Genomic DNA, 22,337 nt, shown 5'->3' on the forward strand with positions numbered 1-22,337 from the left:
CCGAGGTTGACATAAAGCTGTGAAATACGCACCATGAGCCCATTACACTGTCAGCCAGAGGACGCCATATTAAATCACCAGCGTCACTTTTCATATCAACTATCAACCTGTGTGTTCTGGGCAGAGCAGTCACATAAAAGTGGAATAGCCATTTGTAACATGGATGTGGTGGATTGTGTGGATACGTAGATGTTTTACCGGCCTGGGTTTATCTGCATACTGAGAGAATGTAGTATTTATGTTTGATGCGCTGCTTCGGGGTTATTTAACTACATTTTGCAAAGCGGCTCTGTATTTTCAGCTAGTTTATACAGTACTTTGCAGAGGAAACCGAATTCAAAGCTTATAAAAACTGCATCCTGATGAAATAATGAAGTTGAATAAAAGACGGTTGCCACATTTACTACCACACAATATGATACTGTGTGTGTGCGCGTGCATGACGTTTGTGAGTATGTGGAAGTGTGCATGCTGTGTATTGTGTGGATGTATTAGTGCATGTGTACATTTGTCCCCTCATACAGAGTACTAGAGTATGGAGGTTGTTTTAAGGTCGGATCCAGTCAGCTAGCTGGGCAGCAGGGCCCTCACCCCTCAGAACGAACAGAGCCGTATCCAAGGTGACAGCAGGCATTAGCTCAGCACACATACTCCCTCCCACAATCCTATTGGGCCACACAGCCTCCACGGGAGACAGGTCATCACTTCAAAACACCAAGCAGTGGCTGATGGGTAGCGGAATGAGCTGGTGTGAAAAGACCAGGGTTTCAGAGCGCAACAGGCACCTGCATCGTCTGTGAGCCTGCTCACTGAGCTCTCTCCAAACACTAGACCTTCCTAGCTGGTCTGGGAGTCCATCTAGTCTGTAATGAGGCCTCATGGAGCTAGCCTAGCCTATCCTCCCTCTTTCCCCCTGCTAGTTAGACGATTGGTGCTAGCCTCCCTGGTGACTTCCCTGCCTGCCTGTTTGTAATGAATGATAACCCTGGGATTGCTAGCTCAGCGATGCAGAGAGAGAAGCTAACAGGCCTTGTGAGCTGCAGCAGCCTCTCAGGAGAAGGTAGAGCCCTCTAGGTTTAGCCGCTACCGTGGTTACTCAGCCCAGAGCACCGGTGGGGAGTCTCGAACCCACAGGTTTTCTCTCCCGAGCCAGGCTGAAGCACCGCCTGATTCAGCATATCATCCATTCCATTAAACCTGTTTTCGATTTCTCTGCCCACTTCTTAGAAGTGCTGAGGCTTTAAAGGGAGCTAGGGAACTGAGATGTATGCTGTCTAAAAGTGAACTTGCAGTGTGTGACTTATAGGAGTGAAGTGATATTTCACTTGCAGCCCATACCACAAAGACTGGGTATGATTGTTGTGATTGCTACAATATGGATGCTGTCATCCATGTAGACTAGAGGCATGTTTCTTGGCTTGGTGTGTGTTGTTTGGATAAAGCTATAGATTCATAGATATATCTCTATAGGGCAACCTTCCACTTAAGTCAACTTTTCACTCAGTCTCCCATTGACATCCATGCATGACTAAGTAAATGGAAGGTAGGATTCGCCCCTGACTGTTAAGACTATCCTTTCCCATGTCTAACTGTGTGTTTGTGCCCCAGCAGACAGTACCTCCCCCTGGGATGCACGCCCTTCAGCCTCCCCAAGTCTGTCGGAAGTAGCCCTGCCCCCAGACACTCTGACCATGCCATCGCCCTCATCTCATCTGACCCCGCCCAAGCAGCCCCCAGGCCCCGACCTGGCTCACCTGCCACCGCAGGAGGTCCCGCGGGAGCCGGCGGTGCAAGAGAGCAGGAGGGCGGAGCGCTCCCAGAGCCCCCGGAAGGCCCCGACCGAGCCGCAAAATCCGGACCAGACCGGCCACGGGAGGAGGGACCGGGACCGGCCCAGTGGGAGTGGTTGCAGTAGTGGGAGGGCCAAGCAGAAAGAAGGTGGCAGGTCCACCTGCAGAGGGAGCTGCCCCAAAGACGGAGGGCCGGTGGGGAGGGATGAGCAGCTACCTGGGGGAGGGGATCCCAAAAGCTCCTCCAGGGGGAGGTCTAAGGAGAGGATAGCTGGGGAGAGCAGCACATCCCACGGGAAAAGAGAACCCACACAGTCCCCGACGAAAGGCTCCAAGCCCTCATACACAAACTCTAACGGGAACGGCGGCAGCGGTGGTACTCAGAGCGGCAGCAGCAGTCACCCAGACGTTAGTGTCGGGCATCAGGGAGAGCCGGCGCACGAGAAGCCCAGGCCCAGAGAGGCAGAGAGGGGCCCTGGAGAGACCCGGCCCTGCCGCCCCACCAAGAACACCAGCAGCGGCAGCACAGCAGCGGGTAGGAAGGCCACCGTGTCCCCTGGGCCCTGGAAGATCCCCGGCTCTGACAAGATGCCCAGCACCCTGCGCTCGGGCACGTCCACTGTGAGCAGATAACACCTTGGAGTATACCCATTACCAGACCCCCAGGCCGGGCTACACTAAGCCTGGCTAGCCCCTTCATTGGCTCCCCTCACCCTGCCTCCACTCCCCCACCCCACCCTCTAGACCGCAGATGTAAAGGGGGGTTCCTCCATGCGTTTTTAGAGAACCATTTTTATTTATATTGTACTCTAAATTATTTTGAGAGATATTTTACACCGACCACCTTAAGAACTGGAAAGCATCCACTTAAAAATTCAAAACAAGAAGAAACCAAGCAGAATGTGTGTAGCGTGACTGGATCCTTGAGCAGTGTTAAGGGGTCCGAATACAGGAACTTCATTTGGAAGTGCTCAAATCCCCACAGCACTCCAGTCGAGGACGTACATGCAAATTGAACCACTCACCGATTGGTTGACTGTGACACTGCAGTTTTTTTATACAATGAAGTCTATTTTATGAAAGGAATGTTGAAGAGGGGTTGCCTGTTTTTGTGTATTTTGAAAAGAGAGAATGAAAACCAGAACTAGAAAAAGAGTATACGCATTAATGGGACTTTGCCTTAAATAAGAGACTGTACGAGACTGAAGAAGCTATCCCGAGTAATCTATCAAATGATATAGAAATAAATCTATTATATGATGAGTATTAATATGTGGGACGTGATCATCTCTAATGCATACCTAGTCGGGCCAATGGTAGTCCTGAGACGCCTCATAAGCTAGGCGAGCGAAGGAACACAACACCGTTTTTCAACACTCCATTATAACTCAACAGCCCAGCCTATGATATTGCATTTCTAGTCTGTGTGGACCCATTCTACGAGACTGCAGTGGACTCTAAGGGCTGTTCGTGCTTGAATCATCAACGGTTGGGTCACAGGAGATACATTTCTCCCTCACTGTGCTTCGCGAACAAAGCAATTTGCTGAGGTTTGTCTGGTGGACACTGTGGAGAGTGAAGGCTCATGGGATATCGGGGCAGAGTGCCTTACGATCAGAGACCGACGGACAGAAAGGTCTGTTATGGACTTAAAGAACCTAGAACACTCTCTAGACTGATGTGGTTCAATCCAGGCTGCTACCGTACAGTCAAATCCAATGTCCCAATATTCATATACATCTGTGCCATGACGGACAGTCATGTTTTTGTATCTGATTGTTGAAATTTGTTCACTATATTTACAGACCCCACAGTATTTATTTGGTCAGAAAACATTAGCAGATCTTTCCATTTCCTTACAGATTGAAGTCGGTTCCACAACTTTTTGGTGTTCTGTTGGTATCTCATCGTCAGATATCGAAACGTCTAGGCAGAACATCTCTAACAGATGGTGTAATCAAGCTGTAGCTACACAGAATGACGTGTTTGGGTGAAAATATGGCAAGTGTATGAAAGCAGGAAACTACACTAGTATTTCTGGTGGGGATCAGAGAGAGAGAAACATTGCCATTTGTCACAAGCTCATTCCCCACTTAAATGTATCTAATGGTCTGTGCTTCACTTAACGCTGTTCATTTACACAACACATGAAACACTTTTATCTCCCAAAGACGCGTATGTATACATTACAACTGACAACTGTCTGAATATTCATCTCCACATTTGTTTAGTCTCTAAGTGATGCCGTCTACATAGCCAGCTACGTTAATATACTGTATATATACACATTTCTCTCTACCAGATTGTGTTCCAATTAACTTAGGAACTCTAGACAGTGGAGGCTCTGTCAGTGGCCCTGTCTGCACTTTACTATTACCAGTTTACACAGACACACACACACAGGTACACAGTTACACACACGCGTCCCTCAGAACCGCCTTGTCATCCGATGACTAAGGCAGAGTTTTTTGTTTTTTTAAACTCTCTCAAACCCTCTCTCTGGCCCTGGGACTCACAGAAGCTAATTCATCTGTCACTCTGATAACTATTATACTGTACATGGAGATGTGGAGAGACTACGATCATCTAGTCATTATGATCGTTGACAGACATAAGAATCATTCTTGGCGATAAAAGAAAAGTCATTAAGGAGCAATCCGAATGTGTCCCCTTTAGTTTCTGCAGACATCTGATTTTTGAGTGGTAATTTGCAGTGTGTCGAGCTAACAATCCAGCAAAGAGAGGACGACATTGGCAGAACAAAGCTGTCCCCCTCAGGTGGAAGAAATGCAGACAGTCTTTCAGAATAGGAGTAATACGGGAGAGGTGAGTGATGCTCTGAGCCCATTGGAATCTCTATTTACGAGAGGAAAATATATTTCTTTAAAGCACAAAGTGGTTCAGAGAATTGGCATACAAATTGTGCTGGGGAACTGACCCTGAGTAGACAGGCGTCTGTGGCTCAGCCACTGTCTGGGCCTGTTTGAATACTTTAATGCATCCTTCCTCTCTTCCTTCTCTCTTTCCTAACGTCTTGTAAGAACAGTGGTTACTTCAAGTAAGTAGGCAGCAGGTATCCTAGAGGTTCAGAGCATTGGGCCAGTAACTGAAAGGGTGCTGGTTTGAATCCCGAGATGAATAAGTGGAAAATCTGCCCATGTGCCCTTGAGCCAGGCACTTCACCCTAATTGCTCCGGATAAGATCATCTGTTAAATGACAATAAAGACATATATAATAATGTAAAGCAGGTACATGTTCATTCATGTTAAGTGTCACTGGTTACTTCAAGGATTCATTTGAACAGTGCAACTGTGTTCACTCCACACACAACCATTCCTAGTGTCTGGACAGTCCTGACTGTATACTGCACCTTCATCACTAAGCCTATCATCACTTCTGTGTAGACTAGAGACAAGGAAGAATGTCCTTCCTTCGTTGCACAGTTCGCCGCTTTTTCTCGTCAGAGCAGTCCCCCATTGAGGCAAATGTCAGTWCTTTTCTATGGACAGATCAGAAGAGATAGGTTTATCTAAAACGGTGAGTGTGTTGAAGACTGACTGCACGTACAATACATGAACCCCCTGAGCCTACCTAATGCAGCAGGGTATCACTGTGTAGTGTTATTATTAGCCGTGTTATTGACCTTGTACAGGTGTGTCGCTATTATAAATATGACTCAATGTATTATTATGGATAGTCCCAGACTATAAGTGAACGACCTATTTTTATGAAATGCAACACTATGGATATATTAACTTTTGCAGAAATCTTGTTTACCGTATGATATTCTGAAATGCTGTCAAATAAAATCTTGACACGGTGTAAAGTATTCAATCGAGCTGTCACCGATTTATGTCTGACAGCGTTGATGGCCTTATGGCAGGTGAACAGCTTGCCCAGGAGTGTATTCATTAGTGCACACCGTAGTAAAACGTTTTGCAACAAAAACAAAGGTTTCTTATAGGACACGTTTAGGTTAGTTCCTCCGTATTTTGGCTTGTTTGCTTCCGTTTTGTTCCAAGTGAAAACAACTCAACTTGCCCGGAGGTACTTACAGCAGGATCTCCCCAACCTTATGACCACATGATGGCAGTGCTGTGTAAGGAAAGAAGGCAAATCCCTGATTTCAAATTGACTATTGTACATTCTTGTTGTTTCCACTAGAGAGCATTGTAGACTCGTTTTTGGTTTTCTGCATCGTTTCGTAACATTTTCTTATATATAAATGCATAGGTTATTTAACATATTTAATAAGCTGTTCCAAATAATCCTCCTACGATTTTAACAGGCACTCGAATCTGGTCTACTTTATTTGAGATATGTACAATCTGACTGGTTAGCTAAGCAACAACAAACATGTTCACTTGGCCTTAAACTACCTTTGTCTGCCATTATATTTGGCAAAAGGACACGACAAGAGATATTTTATCAAATCTATCTCATACTTGACTTTACTAGAGAACGTCTTGTAAATGTACTTTACTAGAGAACGTAATTGCATTTTGATTAGGTATTTCTTGCCCTTTCAATCAGCGCATTTTGACTAGAATTCTGGAGTTCTGTAATCTTCACTTTTTAATGTCACAGATACCAAATCAAATAAAACTATTTGTCACATGCGCCGAATACAAGTGTAGACCTTACCGTGAAATGCTTACTTACAAGCCCTTGACCAACAGTGCAGTTCAAGAAGAGTTAAGAACCAGCACCTGCGAATGCAGAATTTATGTAATGAAAACCCACCTCACCGGTGAGTCCCCACCGATCTAAACCAGCATTGTCATTCCTTTCCTAAAGCGAGGCTTACTGGCAGAGCTATTTGTATGCAGAAAATGTAGAAATTCTGTCAGGCTGACCGGTTGATGAGATAATAGACACCCTAGAGCAGTGGTCACCAACGTTTTCTGAGTCAAAATGCGAGCCGAGATCTACCGCTCAGATAAAAAAATAAACATGACTTTAAAAAACACAAGCATATGTATACAACATTAACCAATTAAAAACAGTTCTGTAGCAATGAGGTTTGTGCAGCAGACTATAGACCCAATACATTATCACTGCATATTGGCTAAACTTGAATTGCCCTGCCAATGTTGTTCTTCTCAGACCATTTTGAAACTGTATTTCAAAACTGTAGGTACATGATCACACTGGTAATATATTATGTGTTGTATTACTTGTGAGGCACAGCTAAGTGAGTATAATGATGTGCTTCTTTTTTTACTGGACTGATGGCCTGCATCTGATGGTCAGTCTGAGGGATGGAGGGAGCAGCGGTAAGGCTGCCTCTCACGCGACCTACAATCCCTCCTCACTCCCGCCCTCCGCTGAGAAAAGGGGACACAGTCTTCCAGCTGATGACGAAACTTAAGTCGCACTGCATTACTTCTGCTTCATGCACCAATTCATGTTGTTACTCCTATGACCAGAGAAAGTGAAATATTCCTCGATATTAAAAAAGACACAAGGCGCAAATAATAACAACTCGAGCTTATCGAAACGCGCATTTAATAGCTTATAAAAATGTTTATTGACAGTGCTGAATAACAATTGAAACATGAACTTACTCATAAAAACAGCAGCTGTATTCGTTGTCTCTAGTTGTAATGGTTTTAAAAGTTTTGAAATCTCACATTATCAATGTATAGTGATCGACTAGGAATGGCTTGTAGATCGACCGGTTGGTGACCACTGCCCTAGAGAGAGGGGCACCGCAGGAGAAACCCAGACAAACCCTCCTGCTGATGCAGAGCCTGAGGCTGAACTAGAAGCAGGGTGGGGCTGAAGTATGTTCCTCAGTAAAAAGTGTAACGCTATGAGAGCTACTGTGCAAGACAAACTTTGCGTTCATATACCTTCTGTGACTCGTGAACCGGTTATTCTACCTGGAGGCAGACTCTTAGCTATGATGGAGGAGCTGAATTTAAGAATGTTGATTGGGATAACATGTCAAGACACAACTTGTATTTCCACCAAGAGCAGGTTTTCTTCTGTCATCATAACCCCCATCCATTAAACCTACTGGGTTCAGACATGCTTGAGAGTGTAACATGGTAAATAGGAAATGGCTATAAGTCTCTTGGTTATTGGAAGGGTGCGGTCACAAGGTGCTCTCATGGAGTATATTTCCTTCATAGAATACATTCTGTTCTTTACACAGAACATTTCAAAAGAGCTGGTTGATACTCGGCAGTGTCCATAGGCTGGGTCTACTGGATGAGATAACAGTACCAGATTCCATCCCAGTGCTCCACTCCCTAGTCTACTGAATGTATGAGGAAAATCTGGGCATTTATCTGATGTGAATGAACGGATGGCCTTACCTCTCTCTCAGGGAATGTTAGAATCMCTCCCTCACACTCGACCAAGGGTCATCAAACATTTACCGCAAATATTTAATGTGTCTTTAAGATGTTACTCTGAGAAATATTGACCTGTCAATGGATCCTCAATTTTGATACAAGGGAAACCTGTCTCCCTACTTGTTCTCCTGGCCAAAGGGGAACATCTATTCTCTCTCTCCATAGGCCACAGCTGCCTCTCTGTGTAACGAAATGTGTTACATGAGGTGAGGCTTGCATCAGAGCAGTGAAACACTCCCATTCTTTCCTTATCCTTTCATCTGTCACCTTGTTTTCTCTGGCTCCTGTTGTAGTACCGAGGAGCGGAGCCGGTTCTCACACACACACACACACACACACACACACACACACACACACACACACACACACACACACACACACACACACTGGGGCTGTGTGTCTCATCCTCCTTACAGCCACAGTGACCCTAAGGGCTGGGGTTAATTAGAATTGAGAGAAGTCAATTCAGGAAGTGATTTTAAATTAAAATCCCAAAATAAAAAAACATTTGAAATGAATACACTATATATCCAGCAGTATGTGGACACCCCTCCAAATTAGTGGATTTGGCTATTTCAGCCACACCGGTTGCTGACAGGTGTATAAAATCGAGCACATAGCCATGCAATCTCCATAGACAAACATTTGCAGTAGAATGACCTTACTGAAGAGCTCAGTGACTTTCAACGTGGCACCGTCATAGGAGGCCACCTTTCCAACTAGTGAGTTTGTCAAATGTCTGCTCTACTAGAGCTGCCCCAGTCAACTGTAAGTGCTGTTATTGTGACGTGGAAACGTCTAGGAGCAACAACAGCTCAGCTGCGAAGTAATAGGCCATACAAGCTCACAGAACGGGACCACCGAGTGCTGAAGCGCATAGTGTGAAAAAATCATCTGTCCTCGGTTGCAACACTCACTACCCGAGTTCCAAACTGCCTCTGGAAACAACGTCAGCACAAGAACTGTTCGTCAGGAGCTTCATGAAATTGGTTTCCATGGCCAAGCAGCCACATACAAGCCTAAGATCACCATGTGCAATGCCAAGCGTGGGCTTGAGTGGTGTAAAGCGCACGGGCCATTGGACTCTGGAGCAGTGGGAACGCGTTCTCTGGAGTGATGAATTACGCTTCACCATCTGGTAGTCCGACAGACGAATCTGGGTTTGGCGGATGCCAGGAGAAAGCTACCTGCCCCAATGCATCAAATGAAATTGTATTTGTCACATGCRCCGAATATAACAGTTGTAGACCTTACATTGAAATGCTTGCCGTGTGGTAGCAGAGAGAACTGTCTATGACTAGGGTGGCTGGAGTCTTTGGCAATTTTTAGAGCCTTCCTCTGATACCGCCTGGTATAGAGGTCCTGGATGGCAGGAAGCTTGGCCCCAGTGATGTACTGGGCCGTACGCACTACCCTCTGTAGTACCTTGTGGTCGGAGGCTGAGCAGTTKCATAGTGCCAACTGTATAGTTTGGTGGAGTAGAAATAATGGTCTGGGGCTGTTTTTCATGGTTCGGGCTAGGCCCCTTTGTTCCAGTGAAGGGAAATCTTAACGCTACAGCATACAATGACATTCTAGATGATTCTGTGCTTACACCTTTGTGGAAACAGTTTGGGGAATGCCTTTTCTTGTTTCAGCATGACAATGCCCCGTGCACAAAGCAAAGTCCATACAGAAATGGTTTGTCGAGATTGGTGTGGAAGAACTTGACTGGCCTGTACAGAGACCTGACCTCAACCACATCGAACACCTTTGGGATGAATTGGAATGCCGACTGCGAGCCAGGCCTAATCGCCCAACATCAGTGCCCGACCTCACTAATGCTTGTGGCTGAATGGAAGCAAGTCCCCACAGCAAGGTTCARACATCTAGTGGAAAACCTTCCCAGAAGAGTGGATGCTGTCATAGCAGCAAAGGGGGGACCAACTCCATATTAATGCCCATGATATTGGAATGAGATGTTTGACTAGCAGGTGTCCACATACTTTTAGTCATCTAGTGTAGCTTCTACTCCTCAGTTTCATTGAAAATAAATGCAGTTTTTTCAAATGTTGAATAGTTATTTAAGTTTAGGTCCTGAGAGAGAGACCTTCTGTCTTTCTTACCTCTTCTCATCTTTTTACTCCATTGCTATTTTAGGGATAAAATCTTGTAATTGAAAAACAGAGAGAATGGCCTTAGGCAGACTTTCCATGTGAATAGTTAAGGTGATATAGCCTACTGTACACATATGATCACCAAACATATGTACAGTACACAGCTCTCAACTCATGTGATCATAACTTTCTTTTTATAGAGCAAATCACTGCCCTGCCCTGAATGGTGGTTCAAATCCCTGCCCTGCCCTGAATGGTGATTCAAATCACTGCCCTACAATGAATGAAAGTCCCTCTTGGGATGGGTGGAGTCAGATGGATGGAGGCTTGCTCCTTGGCAACCTTAAAGGTGATACACATAGGATTTGTTCGATTTTTGGCATTTGTTTTGAATGCAGCCTAATGCTAGGTGAATTGCAASATATTTCACAGCGATTTCGATAGTACAATGATTCCCTACACTATTAAGCGCTTGCTTTCTCACATAAACTGAAATTGAGCGAACAGTGTAAAATTTTAGCAACCAAGAAATGACAGAACTATTTCCACTAGATAACACAGCCCCAAAGTCAGAACAGCTTTCCCATTTTGACAACAGATGCTGCTTTGGCAGGAGAAATCAGTAGGAAAATATCACAGCCAATCACAACACTGTGAAACACTATCATTCCACTAATACTGCAGATATATTATGAACATTTTGTGAAATTACAATGCAAAAGGAAAAATAAATCCTGTGTGTAGCACATTTAAGTACTAAATGACAATTTATCATATTCTATCATAAAGTGTCCATTCAGTAATTGATMGAACATGTCTTGACCTGATGGAGATGTGTGAGCTTCCTTCTGAATGAACAATAAGGTATTCATGGGACCACTCAACTGGTGCACACTACAATACAGTGGTGAGTGTTAGATGTGGGCTGGTACTTKCAGAAGAAAACCTATCACCTGTGGTTGGTTGTTTGTTACCTGTGTCCAATATCCATAKAATTCAGTTCACAACCAATGTGTTTGGTTATACAGTGGCCTCTGTTAAAGCCTCTCTTTTGTTGCTGACCATCATCAAAMAAACTAAGGAYGGCAYCAGGAAAGGGGCCGTCTCAGGTGAACCAAAATAAAAGAAAACAACGATTTCCATAACTGAGAAAAGGTGTGTCTCTGTCTGTCTGGAACACGCCCTCCKGTTTCTCTCATCCCATATCATCAATAACCACGCTCCTCCTCTGTATTCCGTGGGGAGACATGAGAGTGGCCGGCTGGCGCGGTCTATGACAGTGAAAGTATTCCACAACGAGACTGTTCGTAGGAGCAGGCAGCAATATCTGCATTCCCCAGTTGAGAGGTGCATGTTTCGGTTCTGGGTCGCAAACCTACAGCCAAAACATACATACAAGGATATCCTATCCAAGGTAAGATTGATTTGACTCGTTTTTCCAATTCTTCAAATCCCGTTTTGGTGTAATTGGATAAGAAGGCGCTGGAGTGAAGGACTCTCTCCATTCCCCAGTCAGATTTGTCTGGGATGGGAATGTAGAAAGCGTGCCCATTTGACGCCTTCGGTTTGTTTAAAAACATGCACATTAGCTTGTTAGGATGCACATTTAATTTAGCCTAGCCATACTGTGATCGCTTTCATTAATTTCTTAACATGAGTGAGTGCGCGCGAGCTACAGTGCCGGATCTACCAGCGGCAAGTCAATCCAGAACAGTCTCTACAGCATATAGCTTTCTGGAAGGTGAGGGAGGTCTCTTTTTGTAAATCCTCCAAATATGTCTGCGTGCGTAAATATTGTTCCTTGTAGGCACACATAGACTAGCTTGCAATAGCCCAAAATAACTGAATAACTCGGCTAGATAAATGCTGCTGAATAAAAGGAGCCGGTATAAAAGCCGGTAAAATGACTCAGATGGAACTGTCATATTGGTTTATTGTGCATCGCTTTCTCATGGGGAATCAGCGTTGGCGCTCATTTATTGAGTAATCCGCGACTGCTCTCTGCGCGCTGAAAGTGAAGCACGCGTTCTCTATTTTGTGCAACAAGGTTAATAAATTATTGGGGGGGAGAGAGGTGTTTTGACAGTATTATTATCTATGTTGTGCAACTGCCTAAGAATTTATTCCCAAATTAAAATGCCTCCAAAATTAACAGGAGATAATGTTGTAGATAATGTTGGATATCGCATTATGACAATGTTTATTTTGCTATCATTGGCCATTAGAATTAGCTAGCATCCACCACTGTATTATGTGGGACTTTCAGTCGTCAGATTTGAATTTGAGTTCATATAGTCCTTTACAACATATCTGAGGTGGCTGACCCCTGACCTTAAGCCTATATTTGCACCTTGATGGGCTCCTAACTTTTGAATGTGTGAGAATCCCTGTTGACCTTATACAACCCTGCAGAGGCGAGGAGAAGGAGAGTGAGGGCCAAATTGACCTCTGCAAGCACCAAATATGTCAGTGCGCTTTGAGCCAGGTGTTGGGGTCCGGAGGTATGTGGTGTGAGAAATAGCTTGTCACATTATGTCACTTGTCATCAGTTTAAAAAAGAACGAAAACATAGGAAGGTAATGTCTTGCGGTGGTTAATAAACGTAGATGTCACAGATAGGTTGAATTATCCTCAGAGACTGGCACTGGCCTATATTTACTTTTTGTTCTGTTGGGAGACCTCAGTGATGATCTGCTCTTGTTCACAGCCAAGTAGTTATGTGTATGAGTTTGTGCATGGTGTAGCAACCTGACAGAGTACACATTGACACTTCATTCCCCTCATAAAAGTCCATGTAAAAGCAGCGCTACATTCTTGTACACTCATTCCAGTAAGGTATGTAGTAATGCAATTTACTGAGAACATTACGCTAGAGATGACCGTTGACCCTCTTGACTGAGCATTAAGGAAGTCTAAATTACACCCTCAATTTCCAGGGGCATACCCTCTCCATTCCTTTGTGCTCACTGCACTCTCTCTTTCTCTCTTCTTTACTGTCTCTGAGCCATGCTTCTCCTCCGTCTCACTCTCTCCTCTCCTCTCGCTCTCCTGCCTCTCCCTCTCTTATTTCTTAGTGTGGAAAGGCAGTGTCGTGTCTTTGGCATCATTAAAGGTGTTATTGTTATATACTGTTATTTTATCAAATCAATTCTCTGTAATTATTATTACGTGATTAAACTAATCATGTAAATTGAATTAACTAGGAAGTCGGGGCACCACGGAAAATCTTCAGATTACAAATATATAATTTTTATTTTAATATCTGATCAATTAGTCTTCTATTAATTAATTATTCTTTACCTCAAGTCAGTCTCATCTGAACGTCGTAAATTGTTGCTTATCTGCACAAACCCAGCCTTTACTATAAACCATCCATACACCAATTGGCTCAATCATTTATTTACTAACTAACTAAATAATCACAGAAATGCAGAGAAGGGGGTGTGGACTGAGAAAGGAGCGGGAAAGACAAAAGGGATCACTACACACAGTTGATAATTATATTAATTGAAATGATAATCCTTTGCACATGAACACGCACTCATCAATATATTTACTCCCACATGTCATTGTGATCTTCTCTGTTGGAATCGTCAGTCTGTCTGCTGGAGAGTCAGTTCATCAGAGAGTGGTTGTAGGTCTATCGGTGGCTCCTGATAGTGTCTGTTGTAATGGATATGTCAGGCGTCCATTATTCTTAGGATAGATGTTTCGACGGTTGTCGGTTTTCGCATCCCAGGTTTACATAATTTCTAGCTGCAGACTAGTAATTAGTATCTAAGATTTGCTCTTATTCTGTAGGGATCGATAGTCTCAGAGTTTAACCATTTCCGGCCGTGTAGCCAATGCTCCACGTGGTATCGTTTTCTAGTTTTGGTACTTAACTCTTCGCAATCGCAGCTCTCGTTGTGGGTTTGCTTAGTCTGAAAATAATTTTCTTAGGAGGGGCTTTTATTTGTAACATTAGTAGAGGGCGGTTCTATGATGCCTGATTATGTCTGTGCTCAGGGGGTGTGGCCGCTGACTAGTTAAACTTTACAGGGAATACAATTCTCTCAAATTAAAGGTTTAACATCACATTACATCATTTCACAAATAGTTGAATCTATACTCCTTAATTTTATACAACAGTTAGATGCAAATACCATAGTTGAGAAATGTACACATTCAGAGATATAGTTATGTGTGTTTCCTGTCCTTCATGAGGTCACCAAATGAAACACACTCAACATAACTGTCCCTTAAGTATCCACGGACCCTTCCCACATTCTCACAAGTGGACATGTAGTTTAATTTTCCCATTTTGGAGATTTAGGAGTTCGGCCACGTGAAATCCTTTGTTCACTCTGTTGTCTCTCTTTCTGCATGAAATGGGGGAGAGAGTCTCCGCCAGGAATTTACGACCTGAGATAACAGAACCTGAGTGTAGGAGAGAGTGGGAGAGGGGGAAGCCACGATCTACACCCAGAAAGGGCCACATCATAACAGCAGAATCAGACAGCTTAGTCTCTCTTACTCACTTTATCTCCCTCTCTCTTTTTCTCTTGCTCTCTCACTCCCCCCTCTCCTCTAAACAGCCGCTGTGCTTTCTTTCTCGGTGCCAAAGTGTGTTTTATTCTCCTGGCGCGCTTTGCCACCATGCTCTTGCCCATTGCCCGCAGAGAACAGGGTGGCATGCACATCACAGATGTATCATGGGTGGTCCTGTCCTCCTTTCAACTCGTGTTCATTTCTGGAAGTACACGTTTGGGGTGGAAGAGTTGTGCAACAGCCTCAAAAGCACTTCTAGAAGCATCTACGTGTAGAGCAGGTCTGAATCTGTCAAAACCAGTATGGTTAGTTTGGAGACCTGCAGGGTTTTTTGTCAAAGAGGCTTTGTGTTATGCAAACACATCAGGATGCTTGTGGGTGGATGGATATTTGGGGTGAGTTTTGTTGCATAAAGCTCATGTGATGTGGCGCGCTGTAACTGTAGGTTGTGCTGTAGGTGCCCTGGACCTAAGGGGAAAAAGAAAAACACACCTGTTGAGAATCAGAGATATTCCACTGCATGAACTCCTCAACTATGTTACAGTAAATAACCTCCTCAAACAGATACTTAAAGGAGCAGTCAGAAGTTGCTACATCCATTTTTGGAGTTTTACATGAATGATATGTATCCATTGAGCTTAGTCAACTGTCGTATCCCATCAGAATTCAAAATATGAGCTTTTTTTACTCCAATGTTTGTAAACAAAGTAAATATAAACAAACACTGTATATCTTAAAAAACATGTTTCAAACATGGATGGTCAGTCCTTAAATCCATTGCTCCAGCCCTATCCCCCTGCTTTTTACCCACACAGTGGTGGGGAGACGCTTTGTTGTTATTTTAACTGCTGATTGCTACTTTTAATGACTCCACTAAAAAATTGCTGAAGAAAAGGTAGACCTCAAACTTTAACAGTCTCATATGTTGAATGCAAGGACCTGCATGCTGTTGGGATTGTCTATGAAGTGAATGAATCATGTAGGGAAATGCATAGGGAAGGAGAAGTGTAGTCTAATGTGTTTCCTGTGATGGGTTGAAGAGGTCAGGCACAGGAGCCATGTTAATGGGACATGATGGTGCGCCTGACCCTAAGTCAATACAAACACATTAGACTGAAGCAATGGGAAAGGAAACAATTTAGGCCACTTGCTTTGTAGGATGTTTATTACTGCTTTAGTTAACTTATTCAAGGCATATCTGTGATACCATGACTTCAACTTTGCTTCTGTTCCAATACAGTCCCATAATTAGTGTGACCATGTAATCTATTTAACTGGCTGATTTGGTTTTGTGAGATTTGTGTGCTCGGTGCCAGTGGAGATGCTAATCCTGTCATGGAGAGAGTTGGCACAGCAGGATGTGAGTAACACTAAACACACACTCTGTTAAATATGGCACTATTCCCACTACGAGAGCTGAAGGAGAGTCTGAGGAACGGAGTGGCCAAAGAGATTTGTACTTTTTAATTCACACTACATGCATTCTTGGTCCGCAGTTCAAATTGACCGTAAATATCAAAGTAGCCAATAAGTTAAGCAAAAATGATTTAATAATCCAAGCAACTTTTCTACTAAAACATATTACAATATTGAATAATGCAACCAAATCATGTGCAGATCATTTTTTACGATGTATCATATCGTTGTACCTGCACCAAAACTCCAATATTTTTCCTTCATAGCTTTCTCTCTATCTTCTTTTAAAATAGGGAGCCAATTGGTTTTCTCATGTCTCTCTCTTGTCCCTCTGCAGCAGACATATGGTGAGCAATATGTTGGAAACACGTAGTTGCAATAAAATCCCGTTATTGAATCGCAATACATATAGAATTGTGAGAATCGAAAGAATCGCAATACATATCGTATCGGCACCTAAGCATCATGATAAAATTGTATCGTGAGGTCCCTGGCAATTCCCAGCCCTACAATTAAAGAGTTAATTTTCTCGTCCGTACACATGAAATTAGCTGACAATACACAGCTAACTCCTGCTAGCTAGCTAACTAACAACATGCTTAATGACCAAGTAACGTTAGCATATAAAAAATGAATGATTACCCCACCCATAGGTATATAAAAGTACAGTAACGCTATACAGTATCCTTCCTATTATATTTGCAAAAGAACAATATAGGAGGAAGGTGGAATCCTATTACACCGGCTCCGACGCTCGTCGTATGTGGCAGGGCTTGCAGGTGATAATGGATTACCAAGGGAAACCCAGCCATGAGTTGCCATGAGTTGCCAAAACTGTGACACCAATCAGGCCCCTGAGGCCTGGAGTTGCCCAGGCCTGCCGGACTAGACTTTATATGTGACTCACCACCTGGATTCGGTCTTATGTAGCAAAATTTGAAATTGTGTTTTTTACATTTGATAAAAGTAGAGACTCAGAGCTACAAAATGGTATATCATACACTGCATTTTTTAGGAACTACGGGAAAGTAATTCTGCTTTGAAAGTTGATAAACTTGTAAACTCACTTTTGAGAAAATGGCCTTTGAATGTTTTGGTATGTAGGGAAGAGCTCTTCTTTGTCTACACCCACTCAGCATCGTTCACACCTTCTTAAGCTTTAACCCCACCCATCTCGTTTCGCTCTCGGAGTGTTCAGAGTGCACACTTGACTGATGATTTGTTTACCTCTGGATAACATCAAAACAGCCTAACCAGCTCTGCTGGCAATAATTTCATTACGCTTTTTTTCCGGCGTTTACTGACACCAAGTTCGCAAGCTTACATTGCAGTATACAGAAGACATGGGTATTTTTTGTGAAAAGTCTTATAAGTCTGAAGACCCTCTTATAAGGAAACGTTTTGTCATGAGTTCAAAAGAATGAAGGAAGGATCATTAAATAGCATTAGAGCAAGAGAAATAGACAATAGAAGAGAAAAGAAGCAGAGGAAAATACCAAGAAGAAAGGAGGAGAACAACTGAGGCAGAGGAAAGAGGAAGGAAGCAAACGCTGTTCTTGCACCTGACCCACATCCCTCATGGGAGACCCAGATTCCGCTGTGTCAGGACTAAAGGCCATTGTACCCAGTCCCTGTATTTATGAGCAGGGGAGGCAAGGGATCAAGGAGGGGACCTGTCAGACCCCAAGGATGAATGGCCTTTGGATGGGAAGGGGAGACGGGGGCGGGGGGCTGCCCAGCTGCCTGACACACTGTTAACAGTTCATTTGATGGAACATTTACGCCTCAAAGCAGGGATATAAATTCAACACTAGCTGCCTCCCTATGATGTCTGTGGACCTGTTGGCTGTTTCAGACCAGAGCCGTGTTGTGGGAACTGGGAAAGAACACGGGTATTCTGTTTACAGAATATCATAAAGCATCATTGAGAAGAGGTAGTGATTTTCCATCTCTAGACTGGGTTAAATGGGTTAAGAGAGGGAATGGAGACCAGGAGGCCAATATGTGTGTGTGTGTGTGTGTGTGTGGTGAGGGTGTGTGGTGTGTGTGTGTGTGTGTGTTGTGTGGGTGTGTGGTGGTGTGTGTGGTGTGCTGTGTGTGTGTGTGTGTGTGGTGTGTGTGTGTGTGTGTGTGTGTGTGTGTGTCTGAGTTATGAGAACTGTTTAAATGTCGGCAGTGATGTTATCCAAATGATGGCTATATAGCCCAGTATGCTATAGGCTAACAGCTTCTCTATACGGTAATGATAGAGCAAATAGTCCATGTGACGACACACGCAAGGGTTTGACATCCTTGTGAATGTTTCAATAATGTCTTACTCTCACCTGAATGTCTCAAGAATGTCTTACTCTCACCCTGGATGTCTCAAGAATGTCTTACTCTCACCTGGATGTCTCAAGAATGTCTTACCCTCACCCTGAATGTCTTACTCTCACCTGAAATGTCTCAAGAATGCTCTTACTCTCAACTGGATGTCTCAAAGAATGTCTAACTCTCACCTGGAGTCTCGTGCTTAACCAAGAATGTCCGAATTTCTTACTCTCACCTGGTGTCTCAAGAATGTCTTACTCTCAACTGTGATGTCTCCAAGAATGTCTTATACCCTCCCTGAATGTCTTACTCTCACCTGGATGTTTCAAGAATGTCTTACTCCTCACTGGCCAGTTCTACACTAGAGTCAAATTGTCTTGATTCGTTCTCTCTCACCTGGATGTCTCAAGAATGTCTTACCTCACCTCAATGCTCAGAATGTCTTACTCTCACTGAATGCTCTCAAAGAAGTCTTAACCTGCACTATGCCTGCAAATGTCCTTACTCTCACCTGAATGTCCTCAAGAATGCTTACTCTCACCTGGAATGTCTCAAGAATGTCTTACTCCTCACCTGGATGTTTCAAGAATGTCCTTCACTCCTCACCTGGATGTCTCAAGAATGTCTTACTCTCACTGAATCAAGATTCTTACCTCTGCCATGTCTCAAGAATGTCTTACCCTCACCTGAATGTCTGATGTCTTATCCCTCACCTGATGTCTCAACGAATGTCTTACTCTCAACTGATGTCTCAAGAATGGTTTACTTCTCACCTGGAATGTTCAAGAATGTTTACCCTCAAAACCGTGAATGTCCAAGAAATGTCTTACTCTCACCTGGATGTCTAAGAATGTCTTACTCTCACCATGAATGTCTCAAAGAATGTCTTACCCTCACCTGAATGTCTACTTCACCTGGGATGTTTCAAGAATGTCTTACCCTCACCTGAATGTCTCAAGAATGTCTTACCCTCACCTGAATGTCTCAAGAATGTCTTACCCTCACCTGAATGTCTCAAGAATGTCTTACCCTCACCTGAATGTCTCACGAATGTCTTACCCTCACCTGAATGTCTCACGAATGTCTTACCCTCACAAATACTGTAATCTGCCTGGGAGTGGTATATCATTTTCCCGCGTCTTAATCTAGCCCAGGGATGGGCAAATCCAGTCCTCGGGGGCCTGATTGGTGTCACACTTTCGCCCCAGCTAACACACCTGACTACAAAAATCAACTAATCATGGTTTTCAGTTTAGAATGCAATTTGTTTAAAGAGCTGTGTTTTCTAGGGATGGGGTAAAAGTGTGAAACCTCTCCGGCCCCAAGGACTGGAGTTGACCATCCCTGATCTAGCCTAACCCCCTTCCTGCTTTTTACCATCTGAAGCCTCCCAACTTGAGCTAAGAGTTTTCTTCTGGACTAGGATTGTGGTCAGGAAAAACTCCCGGTTCTTACTTTCAACCCTCTATTTCCATCTTACCTATTAGGTACCTGGTGACTTGAACATTAAAAACTCCTGGTCTTATCATGGCCTATAGTCACAATGTAAGACCAATAGATGGAATACAGACAGCTTGTCAATGACACCCAATGTTCGTTCATTATAGACCGTGCTGGCAGCGATCAAGGCCCCTCCATCATTTAGTGTGTAGTAGTACGTTGATGTGTTGTTGTGCACATGTCCATGTCCCTCCATCTCCTGTTCACTGTAACGCGACTCTCCACTCAATGCTTGATTAAACTAATCAGTCTGCCTGGGTCACGACTCCTGACTTCAGTCTGGTCTCATGATTACTCGGGGCCTGTCACTCAAGTCAAGGCTGGAAATAGACTTCACTTTCATGCGTCCTTCATGTCAATAGTAGAAATCTATCATATAGGCATCAGTTGACAGGGAGAAATGGAATAAGTGAATTATTGATCAGTCATCCCAGATCTAAAAGCACTTGATTTGAAGCTCCTGCAGTGATGCAGGAAACATTGAGAAGTCGGTGGTTATGGCTGCAACGATATCCCTTTTTCCACATTAGGGGATTGAGTCACTGGCCCACAGTCCCAGCCTGTGATGAATGGGTTCTAACTAAGCAGCCCCCTGTTAGCCTGACATGCTAACTGTTCACCATCTTAGTAATGAGTCTTTGGTGTGAATTAGGGCCTGTTCCCATCAGCACCTTGTCTCTGTGTGGCAGCCTAGGGACAGGTGGGACTGGGCTGCCAACACCTTGGTAATGACTGCTCCAACTAGTTATTATACACAGCAGGATGTTCTACTAGTGACTCCCCACTTCCTGATGTGATGTAGGACCAAGACTATTCCTGTGTTTGCTGTAGCATGGTTTAATTATGTAATGCCTGTAAAAGGCATGCAGGGGTTTTGTGTTTTTTTTATGTCACGGACATTTTACTTGTGTGTGTGTGTTAACAGGACTACCTGTGTGTGTGTGTGAACAGGACTACCAGAGTGTGTGTGGACAGGACTACCAGTGCGTGTGTGTGTTTTCATGGGATCACATCATTTTGGTCTGTGTGGCTTTCAAAATGTCATGCGATTGGGTGGATGTGTCCATTACTGAAATACGTGAACATATAGGCTTGTATTTTACTGTATGTATGATATATTATTACTGTCATATTCAATATTTTAACATGATTTTTTATATTTTTTATATAAAAAATATGTTTATTTTCCAATAAAAATGAAATAAAAAAGACAGCAATACAAACAATGACATTCATTGTACTGTTGAATGGGATGGCCAATTTAGAGGACAAAACAAAAGTTAACTCACACACACAAAATAAAACAAAATCCTATTAGATGGTACATGTATAAGAAGACAGCATATAGTCATTACAAGCAGTGTAGTTAAGTCAAAAATAAATATTGAGTGGAGTACAGCACAGAGTAGCAGCAGATCGTCAGCCCAGTTATGAAGTGGGACTAGACCATTTATCCAGTATCGGCTGCCATATTTTGTAAAACATTGGACTTCTATTGGAGGTATTGTATCGAATCTTTTCCATATGTATTACATTCCCTAAATCCCGTAACCACATTTCAAAGGTAGGTACAGTCTCCAATTTCCAAAATTGCAATATGAGCCTTTTGGCTAATAGAGTACAAAGAGAGACAGCTTTCCCTTCCTGATTATTACTATTCAACTGTACCAAACAGAGCGATTACTGGGTCTGGGGCTAGAACTATCAAAGGCCTTAGATAAGTAATCAAAAATGAGAGCCCAGTAACGGTGAGAATCGCAGAATGGTGATTTTACTAAATGACTGTAGAGTTTGACTGTGTGATATTAGGTGGCTTCTTGTGTAAATATTTTCCGTCTGGATTTGAATGATTTGTATGTCAAGAGTGGTCCGCATGTCCAGAATAAGTGGGTCAACGTCCCCTCCTCCTGCTTGCACCTCTCACACAGTGGTGAGGTGTCCGGGAATATTTTATGCAGTTTTACTTTTGAGTAATGTAACCTGTGTATCACCTTAAACTGTACAAGGTTGTGTCTGGCATTCACTGAACTGTGGTTTATATTCCTGAGAGCTTCTACCCAGTCCTCATCTGAGATTTCTGAACCAAGTTCTTGTTCCCAAGCCCTTTTAATGGTGTCTGTGGATACCTCTATGTGGGCCTGTAGCACATCATACAGTCTAGAGACCGACCCTTTTGAATGGGGGTTGACAAGGATCAAGCTATCTAATGTAGGACTATTTGGCTTCATGCCATACTGTGGGATATGTGTCCTTAAGAAAATCCTGATTTGGAGGTATCTGAAAAAATGTGTTGTTGGCATGTTGAACTTTCCCTGTAATTGTTGAAATGAAG

The 22,337-nt window shown here is 43.4% G+C and overlaps 2 protein-coding genes across 2 annotated transcripts in view; both read left to right on the forward strand.

Moving 5' to 3' along the window:
- Nucleotides 1–5,620, forward strand: part of LOC111955712 (membrane-associated guanylate kinase, WW and PDZ domain-containing protein 2-like) — a 43,450-nt gene extending 37,830 nt beyond the window's left edge. Inside the window, exon 14 of the mRNA XM_070433912.1 lies at nucleotides 1,612–5,620. Coding sequence (XP_070290013.1) covers nucleotides 1,612–2,423 — 812 coding nt within the window. The 3' untranslated portion in view covers nucleotides 2,424–5,620. The remainder of the gene's footprint in view (nucleotides 1–1,611) is intronic.
- A 5,851-nt stretch (nucleotides 5,621–11,471) lies between these two features.
- LOC111982485 (fatty acyl-CoA reductase 1) overlaps nucleotides 11,472–22,337 on the forward strand; it is an 89,155-nt gene continuing 78,289 nt past the window's right edge. Inside the window, 1 exon segment of the mRNA XM_070433915.1 lies at nucleotides 11,472–11,663. The gene's annotated coding sequence lies outside the window, so the exon portion shown is untranslated.

The sequence above is a fragment of the Salvelinus sp. IW2-2015 genome, linkage group LG3, assembly GCF_002910315.2.
Source record: "Salvelinus sp. IW2-2015 linkage group LG3, ASM291031v2, whole genome shotgun sequence".
NCBI classification, from domain to species: domain Eukaryota; kingdom Metazoa; phylum Chordata; class Actinopteri; order Salmoniformes; family Salmonidae; genus Salvelinus; species Salvelinus sp. IW2-2015.